This window comes from Dendrobates tinctorius, unplaced genomic scaffold (assembly GCF_039654945.1).
Source record: "Dendrobates tinctorius isolate UK_male_01 unplaced genomic scaffold, ASM3965494v1 ptg000075l, whole genome shotgun sequence".
NCBI classification, from domain to species: domain Eukaryota; kingdom Metazoa; phylum Chordata; class Amphibia; order Anura; family Dendrobatidae; genus Dendrobates; species Dendrobates tinctorius.
In genome coordinates this window covers 29,827,931-29,844,540 of record NW_027361743.1, presented here as the reverse complement: position 1 = coordinate 29,844,540, position 16,610 = coordinate 29,827,931, and the positions used below count along the sequence as shown (strand labels likewise).

Below are 16,610 nucleotides of genomic sequence, written 5' to 3'. Positions count from 1 at the left end.
ATGCGCTGAGAGGCATGATATTATTAAGGGTAGGCTGTATTCAGGGGATTGAGATGAGCGTTAAACTGTAGGTAGGGGTTCTCTATACAGAGGGCTGTGCTGAGAGATATAATGCAGGAAGGAGCTCTGTCTACAGGGAGCTGAAAGTAGAAATTGTTGTTTTTCAGAGGAGGGAAACACTGCCAGGCTACAGTTGGGACCTTCTCTGTGGGCGGTTGCTTTTTCTCCTCAAGCAGTTGTAACAAAGGTGACCTGGGGTGGTATTCGTGGGCGAGTTCACTAAGCCACTGTCAGTGAGCACCCCAACACCTTGTACATGGGGAGATGAGCGACGTCTCGGTCCAGTGGCATGGTCGGTTACCTCCGTTTCACATTAACTTCGGTTGCTTGGGTCCAAATCTCAGGAAATGCCACAAAGCCGCAGTTCTGTTCCAACGGATAAACTTTACTGGACAGCAGCATATTCATCACATAGGCAGCACAAGTCAAACACAGAGACATCTTATCTGCATTCATCACACAGGCAGCCTCTGTCTCACTCTTGGTCAATCTATGACCCACTATTGGACAAGCCCTTTTCCTCTTCTGGACAATCTCTGTCCCACTCGTGCTCCAGACCCACTAGCTTCCTACCAGTCTCAAGTCTGGCTGAGAATTATAGGGTAACGGGCTCGCTGACTCAGCTGCCTCCTAATCCCAGCCGCTAGCTTCGGATAATTCCTTGGAACGGTTCTGTCTAAGCTGGTGACCACCTGCATGATTCCCAGCCCAGGGCCCCTTACTGCAACAGCTTTATCTCCATGGCCTGTAGTAGTCTGCTCACACGTCCTGCCCTTGGGCAAGCTGCCTGAACCTGTGTGAAGTTGGCACCCCATGTTCTCAAAAGATGAATAAAAATACACCATTTGTTTGTGCTGCGTTTGTGCTGAGTGTCTGATAGAACCAGGAAGTATCTGTCCTATACCCCCCTGTTCTGTGCTGCTCTGCGACTCCTCCCGTCTGCTTAACCCCTATGCTGCCTGTATCTAACTAACACTTCTATCTATTCTTTGCTATCCTATCTCTATGATAACCCCCTATGGTCCTGCAGTACTCACTAGTCTATCCCTAAGCTAAAGCACAATATATCACCTTACAGTACATGACATATTCATTACAGTGCACACAATGGCAACATCAGGGTGCCCCATGAGACACAGGTGAACAGCATTAAGGAGAGAGAAGGTACATGAGGGTCCCCGCCACCTCCTTACACAGTTCTGTGTCATATTCTCAGTTGAAGGGAATATATATTACTTTTTATTAGAGGCTCATAACTTTGGAATGGAGGGGTACCGAAGAAAATGAAAAGCTATTCCAGAATCAGGGGAGCAGGGAGGTACTCATTTTAAATTATAAAGCAAGAGGTTGACTTTAAGTAAGAATTCATCAATCTGCTGATTCTGAGGAGAGTATGTAACTGTTATGTCTATTTTACTAAGCTTCTCTATGTTGATTTATGATTGTATGAAAGTTCAGCTCTTTGATGTGGTCTGTGGTAATATATAAGCTGAAAGGAGTTCCGTAAAAGATAGATAAATGTGTTATAAACCCCTGGCAAAACTGAGCTAGTCTCATTTTCAGCCAGCAATGAGGAAGAAAACAGATGGCCTTAAGAATAAACGTCAATTTAATTTTTATTCTGAAAATAAATGGTGCACATGAAAATAAGAAGCATAATATATCTTATCAGAGAATTTTTCTTCTTTCACCTCTTAGATCGATTTTTCACTCGCAATTCATGGATAAAATCTGTTTTGTGAACCCAAATTTTCCCATTACTGAGATAGGAAATGTTAGTTGGTGCTTTTAAAATTCAATGGTGAAGAGAGGTGGGAAAAGAAGGGAGGAGCTAGAGGTAGACAGACATTCTCCAGAAGCGACAGTTACAGTCCTCCATAGAACTTTATGAGCACTAACTGTCATCATCTCCTATCTCAGTAATAGGAAACTCTGTCTTCACTGAAGACAGATTTTGCCCGTGAATTCAGAATTTTTAAAAATGAATGACGAGTCCAGGGAGACGAAGAAGCGGATTTCCATAATAAGATATATTACATTGTCTGTTATTTCCACAAGTACTATTTATTTACGAAAGAAAGTAAAGTTATGGTTACTCTTTAAAAGCAAAATGGTTAACATTTTTTAATGAAACCCAGTATCAAAACTTAATTTAAACCAAAATACTTGTATTTAAGCTTTTTAATTTTTTTATTCATTTTTTTAAAATGCCCATGAAGATGTCGGCATCATGATACAAACTTTTTTTTACAATTTGGAAGTCTGTGTGCTGCTCCAAGTAATATGGATTTTGCTGTTAAACAGCACACCATATGGTTAGACCTGGTCTTACAAGCAGAACTTTTCAAACAAGATAATACATCAGCACTCTGTAAGGGCTAACAAGTATCCAAACATTAAATAGATAAAATTGGAACTGCATTACTGCCATATAAAATATACTTATTAAAATGAAGGTACTTAGCGCATAAATTGGCCATTTCATATATGCCCATCAACCACGGCAAGGTGACCTTTCTCTGATGGAACCCTAAACCTAATATTTATCAAAAATGCCTCTCCTGGGCTACAAACCTACAAATTTAATGGTCAGGTAGAATGTAGCATTGATTACCACAGTTCTGGCAAAGGAATGTTTTTTTAGTAAAGGCATTATGACGACATGTTTGAATGAAAAGATTCCTGAAGAAAGAGGGAGGTTGAATATTTTAATTAGGTGGGCAGTGACAGCCAGGGAGAAGGGCTGGAGGAGGTGTGAGGGAATAGGATCACTGGTGCAGGTTGTAGGGTGAGGAGCCTGGTAACAACTTCTTCTGTGACAGGCTCGAAGGTGGGAAGTGAACTTAATGTGCAAGGAGGAAGAGGATCTAGGCTTTTAGGGGATTGAGTGAAAATATTTCAATAGATAGGTTTGCTTTTGTTGGAAATAAGTGGCCGTCAACGCTGAGGTTAATGATGGGGTTTGTACTTTAGGCCTAAAGCCCCCGTTACACACTGCGATATCGCTAGCAATATCGCTGTAAAGTCACCGATTTTGTGACGTTGCAGCGATATTGCTAGCGATATCGCTGCATGTGATACTTACCTCTGACCCGCTCCCCCGCTGGTTATCGCTGATCGCGCGAGAAGCTGCTGGACCATTCCTCGTCGTCCACTTCCCTGCGGCGCTTCCTGCTGTGAAGACGAGCGACGTGTGGAGCCGGGCGGGAGGACGCAGGATCGCCGCGTCTGACAGGTAAGTAGCGACCCCCGTCCCCAGCGATGTCGCTGGTGAGATCTGCCTGAGTGGCAGCTCACTAGCGACCACTTAGCGATGTACCAGCGATCCTGACCGCGTCATATCGCTGGTCGGGATCGCTGGTAAGTCGCTAGGTGTAACGGTACCCTAAGGATGGAGTGGAAAATTTTGAAGAGTCATCTTGGATTATCAGATAATGATGTGATGAGGGCAGGGAAGTTGATTGTTTAGGAAGATAGAGAGTAGAGTTATAAATTTTGAGCATGAATTTATAATAGATGAAGTCTTCTGCTGAAAGTTATTTTCTCCACTAACGCTCAGCACACCTAGAGCACCTCTGGAGGAAACGTGCATGCTGCATGTGCCAAGGGTTGTCTGTGTCGGGTTGTTCTGCGAGTAGCTGGTGCTCCTTCATACAGCGCACTTTCCAATGTCTTATTATAAAGGTTTCCTAGAGCATACAACCAAACAAGAAATTGCAGCAATTTCCGTCAGAAGCCATAAGGTAAAGTTCACAATAGCGTTCGGGGGCTTTACGGAGGGCTGCGTACTTCCTCCGTTAAGCTCCGCCTACTTCCGCATGCATCCTCCGTACCTATCTTAAAGATTGGGTATGCAGGACATGTGGATTTATGTGAATATATGCGGATGCATCGTTTTGACGCGCCCGCCGTCCGCACAAAACGCAACGTGTTGCGTTCCCGTGCGGACGGTGGGCGCATCAAAACAATGCATCCGCATACATCCGCATGTCCTCCGTAACCAATGTTAAAGATAGGTAAGCAGGATGCATGCGGAAGTAGGCGGAGCTTAACGGAGGAAGTACGCAGCCCTCGGCAAACCCCCTAATCTCTAATGTGAACTTAGCCTTACAGAGGTATGCTCTCTGGAAGCATTGTCTCTAGGAAAGAATATCTCTAATATGGCACCAAATGGCGGCACTCTATGTGACTGCGTCACTGTTCATGAGTCCTTAAAAATAACCTGTTTTCTTTAAAAATAATCTTAAATGATGTTTTTGGTGTAAAAAATATATGTATTATCAGTAATGTAAATGTAATGGCCTTTTTACTGTGATTACATGATTTACATTTTTATGCAAGCAAAAACAAAAATATAACGGTAAAAGTCGCATTTGCCATTAACTATTGCTTATTATTTGCATACAATTAGGTTGCCTGCAGCAAAGTGGTCTGCACTGCTCCGCTGTTAGCATAATTGACCGCCTGAGTAGATGAGCACTGAATTTGCTGCATAGACAGGAATATTTTATTCCACTTGAACAGGCTGTTTTTAGACATTCTATTTACTTCATATGGAAATGTATGTGAACGCTGCTTTAAAAGGAACCTGCCGTTTGATTTATGCTACCAAAACCGCAAAACCATAGTCAGCATGAATCGGAGCTTGTCTGCACGAAGGCAAGCAGGTATCATTTTTTCCTGAAACACTCCAGCATTTCAGAGAAAATAGAAGATCTATCATGGAAGCCTAGCCGAGACTGAACTAGTCTGATGCCACCCCCGGACAACTTTTCCCAGCACCAATCTAGTTGATTGACAGGTTTCTTGCTATAGGACAGACCTGTCAATCACCTATATTTGCACTTGGAGAAAATCTATCTTTAATGTCTGGGAAATGCCGGAATAAAAAATATATCGGGTTGCATTGGTGCAGGGCTGCTTTGATTCATGCTGCCCGTTGTTTGGGCAGCATGAATCAGGTTCTAGGTTTCCTTTTAATAATGCAGTTATAACATCTAGGGTGTTGTCTACATTTCATGATAAGAAATGGAGAAAATGGCTTCACTTTTGTGCTAGGTTTACATAAGGGGAGCAAATGCAGGAGATATTTTGCTAAAATGTCCGAATGGACAATCAGCTGCGTTTTTCAGAACCATTGTCATACATGAGATTTTTTTTGGAAAATCCACAGTGTAAATCTGTCTAGCACTCCCGATTAGCAATGTCGATTTAGCTGCATATATCATTGAGGGTTTCTGAAATGTGAGGCTTAATATCAACATTTTAACAGGAATATTCTTAGTGGTAGTTACAGTTGTGGAATTGACTGTGGAATTTCAACTGTGGGAGGTCTGTGTTGGTTTAGGTCTCGTTCACACGAGCATATAACATGGTCGAATACCAATGTTTTATTGGATAGCGCTCGGCACCGTGTTATGCTATGGGGCAGTGCAGATCAGCATTTATTTTCTCATGCCGATTCACATGTTGTGATTGGCAGCGAGACTCGGACTGCTCTCAGATGTCATTCCAACGCAGTTCATTTTCCACAGACACAAGCAATGGAGGAGATGGAGCAATTACTTTCTCTGTCTCCTCTGTATCTGTGCTACGAATCTATCATGCAAGAGGATCGGAGAACAGAGGACCGACTCTTGGATCACGCTTGAGTAGAGTTGGAGATGAGTGTCATTAGCATATCACCTCTGATGTTATACGCTAGTGTGACTCCGGCCTTACCATCAGTGTTTCAAGACTTTTACTTTGTAGGCGAAAAAACAACCCCAAGGTTTCTCTGTTGGTATATGCAACAGTTGTGGACTTCTTCTTTGTTTGAAGGAGGACTTTATGCTGATGATCTGACAATAGATGTTGTGTAAAGTTTCCTAGCTTACTGTAGTTTCAGTTTTGTATTTTCCTACTTCCTGATGCAGCACTGACTGTGCATTTTTCCTTTACCTCATGTTCTAAGAAGTAAAAGCTTGTTATCCCATGTAATCTGCTCTGTGAAGTTTTCTACTGCATCTGTGGGTATGCAGGAGCTATACAACAAGCTGTGCAACATTCTAAAGCTTCTTCTAGCAAACAATGAAAAACAGACAGTAGAATGCAACAAAGATGCCTAAAATTCTCTGTCCAACATTTACTCTGAACCATAGTCATGAATGTGTGAGTCTGACCCGTGACTTTTTGCGGACATTTGGTCTACATTTCATCATGGTGTTTATGCCTGAATTTTGACGTAAAACACCTGCAAAATTTTTGTGCAACAAGAAGTTGCTTAAAAATGTTTCAACTTTTGTCCAGTTTTGAGCAGCTCCACCAAAATAAGCAAAAGTGTAGAGGAACCGAGGCGAGACGATGTGTGGCAATGCCAGTCCAAGAAATAATAAGTGGCAGCATTCCTTATGCCAGAAATGTTAGTCCAGTCTCTGACAGGAGTATCATCTCTAACCAGATGCAGTGAGGCGCACACCACTGATGATATGTGGCTAATTCATAAAGTGACATGTGCCTCCGTAATAAATTAGCCACATCTTATTTCTGCATGCCCAGCAATAAGACTGGGGTACGAAATGCCAGTCATAATGCATCGGGGCCAATGTCCACAAAACAACACAGACATATGAAGTGACCAAAAGACCATAATGATACCTGCAATGTGGGACTGTGGTGGCAGGCGGTCACCAGGAACATTGACACTGAGGCCCCACTGTTCAGCTTATTCACAAATTCAGTTCTATATAATAAATTATGCAATTTGTTCAATGATTGATGAGTGGTTGCGTTTCTATGTATATAAGTGTACAGTACCAAGCACTGTTCATGTTGGAGGCCTACTCATGCACAGGGGCCACCAAGGGATTCAACTGCTTTCCTGTGGGCCAGTTTGAATCTAGCGCCATTTGTGATTTTTTTTTTTTCACACGGACTGTTAGTATAGTTTCCTTGTAAGGGTATGTTAAAGGAAACGCTGCGGGGACAAAATGAACTTTATTCCCCGGCAGCATTCGGGTTTCAGTCACCCCCCCACGTGTTCAGTCACCGCTCTGAGAATAGAGAGCGGGAGCTGTGACCGTGCCCTCGGCCCTGAGTCACAGCCGGCCATAATGCTGAGCCAGTGACCGTGCCCTCGGCCCTGAGTCACAACCGGCCATAATGCTGAGCCAGTGTCAGTCAGGGCCGGGGCACGGTTGCAGCCAGTACTCTGTATAATCAGAGTGGTGACTGAACATATTCAGAAGTTAGAGTCAGTTCAAAGATGGCCACTAGATTATTACAAGGGACGGAAGGCGTCTCATATGATTAGAGGTTGGACAAGATGGGCTCTTTACCTGCAGATTAACCCCATATCTGCAGCTTAACAGCATTTTTGCTGATGACAAGTCCGAATGGAAAGCAGTCCACTCACAAACCAATGTTACTCAATGACTTAATTCTCGAGAACATTTTTATACAGACTGACAGACGGTGTGGATAAAAATTATAGATGGATAGATAGATTTCAATAGGTGTGTAAAGAAAAAAAAAAAAAAGATGCCATACAGATACCATCTGAAGAACAATTGTCCATTTTGTTATGGATAATAAAACCCCAAATGATCTTTGATACACTGGTGTGAACTTAGCCTGAAGCCAGATTGACACATCCGTGTGTTATGGTCCGAGTACAGACTTTAATGTTTGGACCGGCCGCGGATCTTTCCACCTGAACCAAGCAGCTTCATAAGCCTTATAAGAGGATGACTAGTTTGGGATAGGAGACCCGGGGCCGGTCCAAACATTACAGTATGTACTCGGACCACAACACACTGATTTGTGAATCTGGCCTGTGTGTTACGGTTCTGTTATTTACTTGATGCTGAAAAAAGGGAGAGGACAGCACCTCCAAAAATCATACAATGATCTAATGCCTCTCAGCAAAATTATATAACTGAACATGAGGTTCTTAGTTTAATATTCTGATCAGACTATATGAAGCCCACTGCCACGGTATCACCAGACCACACAGCTCCACCAGAACAAAACCACAGCAACAATGGCCGACACACAGCACCAACACAAAATGAAAGGAGTCCCCATCGCCCCAACGGAGCGGAGCCGTGCACTGACCACCACCAGAGCTGCAATGCAGCAGGGGGGCAAAGGGGACTCCTTTCATTTGGTGTTTGTGCTGTATGGCGGCCATTGTTGCTGAGGTTTTTTGCTGGTGGAGCGGCGTGGTCTGCACCCATACTGCTCAGAAACCAGTACCAGGCTCTCACGCAGGAAAATGATGAAGAAATACATCAGGATAAGACTTTGCCAACAAACAGCAACCTTGTACGCCTTCAGAGTCCTCCTGGATGGAGAAAGAAAAATGTTGTGAAGAAGAAACGGAGAGTGGTGGTCATGGGGGATTCCCTGTTGAGAGGAACAGAGGCCGCTATCTGCAGACCGGATATAACTTCAAGAGAAATGTGCTGTCTTCCAGGTGCAAAAATTAAAGATGTGTCTGACAGGATATCAGGACTCTTCAGACCTACAGATGACTACCCATTCCTGCTACTACATGTGGGGACAAATGACACCGCAAGAAACGACCTGGAAACCATCTGCAGAGACTTTGAAGACTTAGGTAAGAAAGTGAAAGAACTGGGAGCGCAGGTGGTCTTCTCTTCCATCCTCCCAGTGGATGGCCATGGAACAAGGAGGTGGAATAAGATTCTGCAGGTGAACAACTGGCTACGTCGATGGTGCCGTCAGCAACAATTTGGATTTCTGGATCACGGAGTGAACTACTTATACGATGGACTACTTGCTAGAGATGGGGTGCACCTTACGAAGACTGGAAAGCATGTATTTGGAAGTCGCCTTGCTACACTTGTAAGGAGAGCTTTAAACTAGAACAACATGGGAAGGGAAGCAAAAGACCAGAAAAAGCCATACACCTGACAAATGCTATTGAGAACTCTGCTATTAGAAGTGGAAAGGAAGAACAAAGACGAAAGAATCTAATTAATAACAATATTGGAGAAAGAGAAACCAATCACAAACTAAAATGTTTCTATACTAATGCACAAAGCATGGGCAACAAACAAGGAGAATTGGAACTACTAACACAGGAAAAGAAATATGATGTCATTGGAATCACTGAAACTTGGTGGGACGATACACATGATTGGAATACAAGACTAGAAGGATACAACTTATTTGCAAGAAACAGACTTGATAAACGAGGAGGGGGTGTTGCATTGTATGTTAGAAATGCATATATCTGCACAGAGATTGAAGCTTCAGAGACTGGGAGTTCTGTGGAAACTGTTTGGGTAAGAATACAAGGACAGAACAATGGAAAGGACACCATTGTAGGCATTTACTACAGGCCGCCTGTGCAAGCTGAAGATATGGATGAACTCTTTATGCATCAAATGGCCAAGTTCTCCAAAAAATATGACATAGTTGTCATGGGAGATTTCAACTATCCAGACATTTGTTGGGAATCTCTCTCAGGCAAAACTAACAGGTCAAGGAAATTCTTATCCTCTCTTGCTGACAACTTTATCTTCCAAAAGGTAGGGGAGAAAACAAGGGGAACTGCTACCTTGGATCTAATCCTTATAAACAGGGAGGAAATGGTTGAGGAGGTAAAAGTGGCTGGAACCCTAGGAGGAAGCGACCATGCTATTTTAGAATTTTGGATAACTAGAGGCGGAAGACCTGTGAAGACTCAGACGTCAAGGTTAGATTTCAGAAAGGCAGATTTTAAGGGATTCAGAAAGATAATTGGAGGGATCCAATGGCTGGATATCCTTAAAGACAAAAATGTCCAGGAAGGATGGGAAATCTTGAAAAATGAAATTCTCAAAGCACAGTTGTTAACAATTCCGAAAAGAGGGAAGAATAGGAAGCATTTAAGGAAACCAGGATGGGTGAACACAGAACTTAAGCACATGCTAAAAAGGAAGAAAAAAATGTTTATAAAATGGAAAGAGGGAGGCATATCTAAAGAAGAATATAATGCTGTCTGCAGAATCTGCAGGGCACAAATCAGATTAGCTAAAGCTGAAAATGAATTGAGGCTTGCAAGAGATGTCAAAAGCAATAATAAAGGATTTTGGGGATATGTCAAAAGTAAAAGAAAAGTCAAAGATGCTATAGGATTTTTACAGGATGAAAATGATGAAATGGTAAGACAGGATGTTGAGAAGGCTGAACTTTTAAATTCCTATTTTGCATCTGTTTTCTCTCAGAAAGGAAATGTAACACCAACTGTTATTCACTGTCCTATTAAGGGAATAGAAGAATCCAGGATATCTATAAACAGAAAGATAGTGAGGAAACACTTAGCTAACCTAAATGAATTCAAGTCTCCAGGTCCAGATGAATTACACCCCAGAGTACTGAAGGAGATAGCAGAAGAAATTTCTGAACCACTCTCCATAATCTTTGAAAATTCTTGGAGAACAGGAGAAGTGCCAGAAGACTGGAGAAGAGCAAATGTTGTTCCTATCTTCAAAAAGGGGAAGAAGGTGGACCCAGGCAACTATAGGCCGGTGAGTCTGACTTCTATACCAGGAAAGATCTTTGAACAAATTATTAAACAACATGTAAGTCAATACCTGGATAAGAATGAAGTGATCAAACAGAGTCAGCATGGGTTTGTAACTAATAAGTCATGTCAGACTAACTTAATTTCCTTCTATGACGGTATCACTGATTGGGTGGATCAATGAAATGCTGTAGATATAGTATATCTTGACTTCAGCAAAGCATTTGACAAAGTCTCTCATACAATCCTTATTGAAAAAATGACTAAGTATGGAATGGACAAGGCAACTGTTAGGTGGATTCATAGCTGGCTTAGTGATCGGACCCAAAGAGTGGTCGTAAATGGCTGCACATCCAGTTGGAAGAATGTCTCAAGTGGGGTACCACAGGGCTCTGTCCTGGGCCCTGTATTGTTCAACATCTTTATCAACGATTTAGATGAAGGAATTGAGGGTAAACTGATTAAATTTGCTGATGACACAAAGCTAGGAGGGATAGCTAATACTAGAGAAGAGAGAGAGAGGATTCAAAAAGATTTAAATAAACTGGAGAAGTGGGCAGTAACTAACAGAATGGTTTTTAACAGGGAGAAATGCAAAGTACTACATCTGGGCAATAAAAATGAAAAAAGCATATATAGAATGGGAGGAATAGGGCTAAGTGACAGCACATGTGAAAAAGACTTGGGTATACTAATAGATCACAGACTGAATATGAGTCAACAGTGTGATGCAGCAGCAAAAAAGGCAAATGCAGTTCTAGGATGTATTAACAGAAGCATACAGTCTAGATCACGTGAAGTCATTATTTCCCTCTACTCCTCTTTGGTCAGACCTCATCTGGAATATTGTGTCCAGTTTTGGGTACCACATTTTAAAAAAGACATCAACAAACTGGAGCAAGTTCAGAAAAGAGCGACCAGAATGGTGACCGGTCTGCAAACCCTGTCTTATGAGGAAAGGTTGCAGGATTTGGGAATGTTTAGTTTGCAAAAGAGAAGACTGAGAGGAGACTTAATTGCTGTCTACAAATATCTAAAGGGCTGTCACATTGTAGAAGGATCAACTCTATTCTCATTTGCACAAGGAAAGACTAGAAGCAATGGGATGAAACTGAATGGGAGGAGACACAGATTAGATATTAGAAAAAACTTTTTGACAGTTAGAGTGATCAATGAGTGGAACAGGCTGCCACGAGAAGTGGTGAGTTCTCCTTCAATGGAAGTCTTCAAACAGAGGCTGGACAGACATCTGACTGGGATGATTTAGCGAATCCTGCTTTGAGCAGGGGGTTGGACCAGATGGCCCAGGAGGTCCCTTCCAACTCTACGATTCTATGATTCTATGATTCTATGGGCCGTCTGCTCTGCTGGTGCATTGCCGCTGTGGCGGTGGTCAGCGCACGGCTCCTCTCCGTTAGGGTGGTAGGACCCACTACGAGGTTTGCCGTGATGTGGCAGTGGGCTTCATACAGTCTGATCAGAATGTTAAACTAAGAACCTCATGTTCAGTTATATAAATTTTTGCCTAGCGGAATTAGATCAACTTATGATGTTTGGAGGTGCGGTTCATGTGCTTTTTTTGGTGTATAGCAAGTTCTTTCCCCTTTCTTGGACCAGCACTCCTCCCATTTGGCACAGGTTATTTTAATTAGCAGGAGACTGCAAAGTAATGGGTCTAGCCCATTTCTGCTCTCACCGAAGTGCTTGATGGAGGTGAGTTTCTTTGCTCCTTACATTTGGTTGTGGTGCTGTGCGGCGGCCATTGTTGCTGTGGTTCTGTGCAGGTGGGGTGGCGCAGTCTGGAGTCATGGGGACTCGGTCTTGCTGCAAGGATGCTGCGAGACACCAAGCCGTCTGCCCTGCCGCTGCATTTCCACTATAGCATTGGTTGGCGCACGGCTCCGCTCCGTGGGGGCGATGGGGACTCCTTTCATTTGGTGTTGGTGCTGTGTGGCAGCCATTGTTGCTGTGGTTTTGTGCTGGTGTAGCGGTGCGGTCTGGTGACCCTGGGCCATCTGCTCTGCTGGTGCATTGCCGTTGTGGCGGTGGTTCGTGCACAGCTCCGCTCCGTTAGAGTGTTAGGACCAACTACGAGGTTTGCCGTGACGTGGCAGTGGGCTTCATACAGTCTGATCAGAAGGTTAAACTAAGAACCTCATTGTCAGGGTCCTGTCAGCGCCGGCGTGCATCCTCCGCTGAGCAGGGACTCACCCGCACTGTAGGGGGGCCCGGGGTCAGGTACAGCTGGAAAGTACAAACAGGACCTGGGGACGCTGAAGTTTAGCAAGGAGTGAAGGACCTATGGTCATGTGACTGCAAGGGGCGGGGCTTAGCGTCCTGCTTCCAGAGATGACAGGACACTAAACAGAAATACTCAGAGTCAGGCAAAACGGAGGTCATACACAGAGATAGCAGTAAAGTACCAGGGATGAGACAGAACGGATAGTCGGGGCCAAGCAGGGGTCAAAACCAAACAGACATAGAAGGTACCAAGCAGAATCCAACAAGCAATATCCAGAGAACAGACCGAGTCGTACACAGAGTATCAAGCAACCAGAACACAGCAGAAACACACTCAGGGGTCAACACAACTCTGCCAAGGGCGAAAGTATTACTGACGGGGGATGGGAGCTTCCTGAGGCTATAAGAAGCTTTCCCAGAACCAATGAGAGGCCACCATAATAAGTCCCAGGTGTGCAGGTAAGAGTCTGCACTGAGATCAAAACATTAACCCCAGAAGTGCAGGTCCACCAGCACTGGTATCATGACACTCATGTTCAGTTATATAAATTTTTGCCTACCGGCATTAGATCAATGCGTGATTTTTGGAGGTGCGGTTCATGTCACATAGTGTCTTCAAGGGACCATGTTATTGTTGCCTCTATGAGACACTTCTGTACATCATGCCTCTAGGAATCACACTTGTGTAATCCACCATGTGATGAACCATGCCACATTGTTTTCCTATCAAAGTCATGGAAGAAAAAAGTCTCCCAGTCCGGGATTTGAAAATGATTTGGCCACCATATTGCAGACCTCCGTAACAAGATTAAAAATTTCTAAAAGAAAAATTGTCTTTGTCACCCATAGCAACCAATAACAGCTCAGCTTTCATTTCCTAAACAGCTCTGGTAAAATGAAAGCTGTGCTGTGATTGGTTGCTATGGGAAAGAAGGAATGGTTTTCTTTTAAGAGAAACATGTTTACCACTACATGTGGCCTACAGGGAGTGAGAGCCAAAAAGAAAGATAACTGCTTTCTTGCATAATATTGCACTTGTATTCTGTATTCCATAGATTGTGTCTGATATTTGGCCCCATTGAAGTAAACAAGGACAAAGCTGCAAAACCATACACAGCCTGCAGAAAAAAAAGGCGCTGTGTCTGGAAGAAAGCTGCTCTTCGATTGGTTTAGTTCATATTGACCAAAATATAACATATATGCATCGATAATGCAAACTGTAAATACATGAACAATTTTAGAAACATTTTTTCTTCTTTTTTTTCAGCTGTCTGCATAGCTGCCATGATGTCATTTTAAGAAGAAGCAGTTTGGGCAGCTGGGGCTTTAGCATAGTTGGTGGCTATGAGGAGAACCACACAAATCAGCCCTTCTTCATTAAAACCATAGTTTTGGGGACACCTGCGTACTATGATGGACGCCTTAAGTAAGTATGATTCAGCAGAGGAAGCCGCCTGCAACGTCAGAGACTATTTTTACTCTCCACCTGGTATCTGTATGTTGAAACCATTAATAAATGGCAGAAAAGTAACTATGGTATATTTATAGCGCTTTCTCCAATCACGTGTAAAAGCATCCAGAAAATCCCTAGTCTGGTGTAAGTAGTATAGTGGACTGCAAAAATGCACACGTAGGGAGAGAATAAAAGAAAAATCTGACATTTCATCAAATATAGGTTTTCTGGTCACCAATAATACTATATAGAGTTTATACTGGCGATGTCCAACTACCTGCCGAAGGGTCACGCGAGACCCTTGTGTGTCTGCCGTCTTTGCTTGGATTGGTAATGCTTTTTGACCAGGTGTATTGCCTTCCACGAGTTAGGCTAGTTTCACATTTGCGTTTGGAGGCGCAGCGGACGCTCGCCGTTAAGCTTCGCCTCCTCCGGTCAGCTCTGCCTATGGGCGCATGCCGCTGCATGCGGCCTGCGTACCCTATCTTTAGCATTGGGTACGCAGGCCGTGCGCAGGTATGAGATTGTGGCTGCATGCGTCGTTTTGACGGTGTGGCGACCGCACCAAAATGCAACACATTGCGTTTGGATGATGTTACAACACCACACACCAGCCAAGACATGGGCACGATCGGCAGGCACCATGCATTAGTCCTTTCTGCTTGAATAGGACATGAATAACGTACCTGCCAATTGTGCACGCTCCTCGTCAGGTTATGTGGAAGTAACGTCATCTAGAATACTACTTTAAAGGTTATTTGTTTTACTCACTTATATAGAGCCATTAATTCCACAGCGCTTTACAGACATTGTTGGCACTGTTCCATTTGGGGCTCATAGTATGTCTTTAGAGTAGGGCGGAGTACCTGGAGGAAACCCACACAAACACGGGGAGAACAAACTCGTTACCGATATTTAGTTTTATCTTTTCTTGTCAAAGTATTGCACAAGCTATGATGTATTTGATATTAAAACCAGCCACGCAAACCCTGCTCTGCACTGATGAAGGGCAAGTACACCAAAACCGCTATCTATAGATGGGTGCACCATCTGTGGAAAAGTGTTTGCTCCCTTCCTGATTTCCTATTCTTTTGCATGTTTGTTACACTTTAATATTCCTTCAGATCACCAAACAAATTCAAATATTTAACAAAGATAACATAAAATGCAGTTTTTAAATGAAGGTCTTTATTATTAAGGGAAAAAGAAATCCAAGCCTATTGGGCCCTGTGTGAAAAAGTGATTGCTCCTTAAACCTAATAACTGGTTGAGCCACCCTTAGCAGCAACAACTGCAATCAATTGTTTCTGATAACTGGCAATGAGTCCATTACAACACTGAAGGAATTTTGACCCATTCATCTTTGCAGAATTGTTTAGCTACAATGGAGGGTTTCCGAGCATGAAATGTCTTTTTAAGGTCATGCCACAGCACCTCAATGGGATTAAAGTTAGGATTTTGACTAGGCCACTCCAAAGTCTTAATTTTGTTTTTCTTAAGCCATTCAGAGGTGGACTTGCTGGTGTGTTTTGGATCATTGTTATGTGCATAACCCAAGTGCACTTCAGCTTGAGGTCAAGAACAGATGGCTGGACTGTAATGGGACATACACCTTCCAAAAAGCTAAACATTTGTTTAGTAAGTCCACAGAGTATTCTCCCAAAAGTCTTGAGGATCATCAAGCTGTTTTCTGTCAACTGAAACGTGCCTTTATTTTATTATTGCTCATCAGTGGTTTTCATCTTGGAACTCTGCTATGCAAGCTGTTTTTGCCCAGTCTCTTTCTTATAGTGGAGTCATGAACACTGACCTTAACTGAGTCAAGTGATGCCTGCAGTTCTTTGGATGGTGTTGTGGGGTCTTTTATGACCTCTTGAATGAGTCATCACTGCACTTTAGAGGTAATTTTGGTCATCTGGCCACTCCTGGGACAGTTCACCACTGTTCCATGCTTTCCCCATTTGTTGATAATGGCTCTCACTGTGGTTCACTGGAGTCCCAAAGCTTGAGAAATGGCTTTATAACCTTTTCCAGACTGATAGATCTCAATTACTCTGTCTCTCATTTATTCCAGAATTTCTTTGGATCATGTCATTATGTCTAGCTTTTGAGGATCTTTTTGTCTACTTCACTTTGTCAGGCAGGTCCTATTTAAGTGATTTTTTTGATTGAGAACAGGTGTGGCAGTAACTAGGTCTGGGGGTGGCTAGGGAATTTGAACTCCGCTTCTCAAAGATGTGATAAACCACAGTTACTTTATGTTTTAAGGGGGAGGTGCAATCACTTTTTCACACAGGGCCCTATAGGTTTGTTTGGTGATCTGAAACATTTAAGTGTAACAAA

General features: G+C 43.1%; 1 protein-coding gene across 6 annotated transcripts in view; it reads left to right on the top strand.

Moving 5' to 3' along the window:
* Positions 1-16,610, top strand: part of LNX2 (ligand of numb-protein X 2) — a 262,034-nt gene that overhangs the window by 237,402 nt on the left and 8,022 nt on the right. For all 6 annotated transcript variants that reach the window (XM_073583140.1, XM_073583135.1, XM_073583139.1 and 3 more), the window contains one exon: positions 14,082-14,240. In XM_073583140.1, the coding sequence (XP_073439241.1) occupies positions 14,082-14,240 (159 nt within the window). The remainder of the gene's footprint in view (positions 1-14,081; positions 14,241-16,610) is intronic.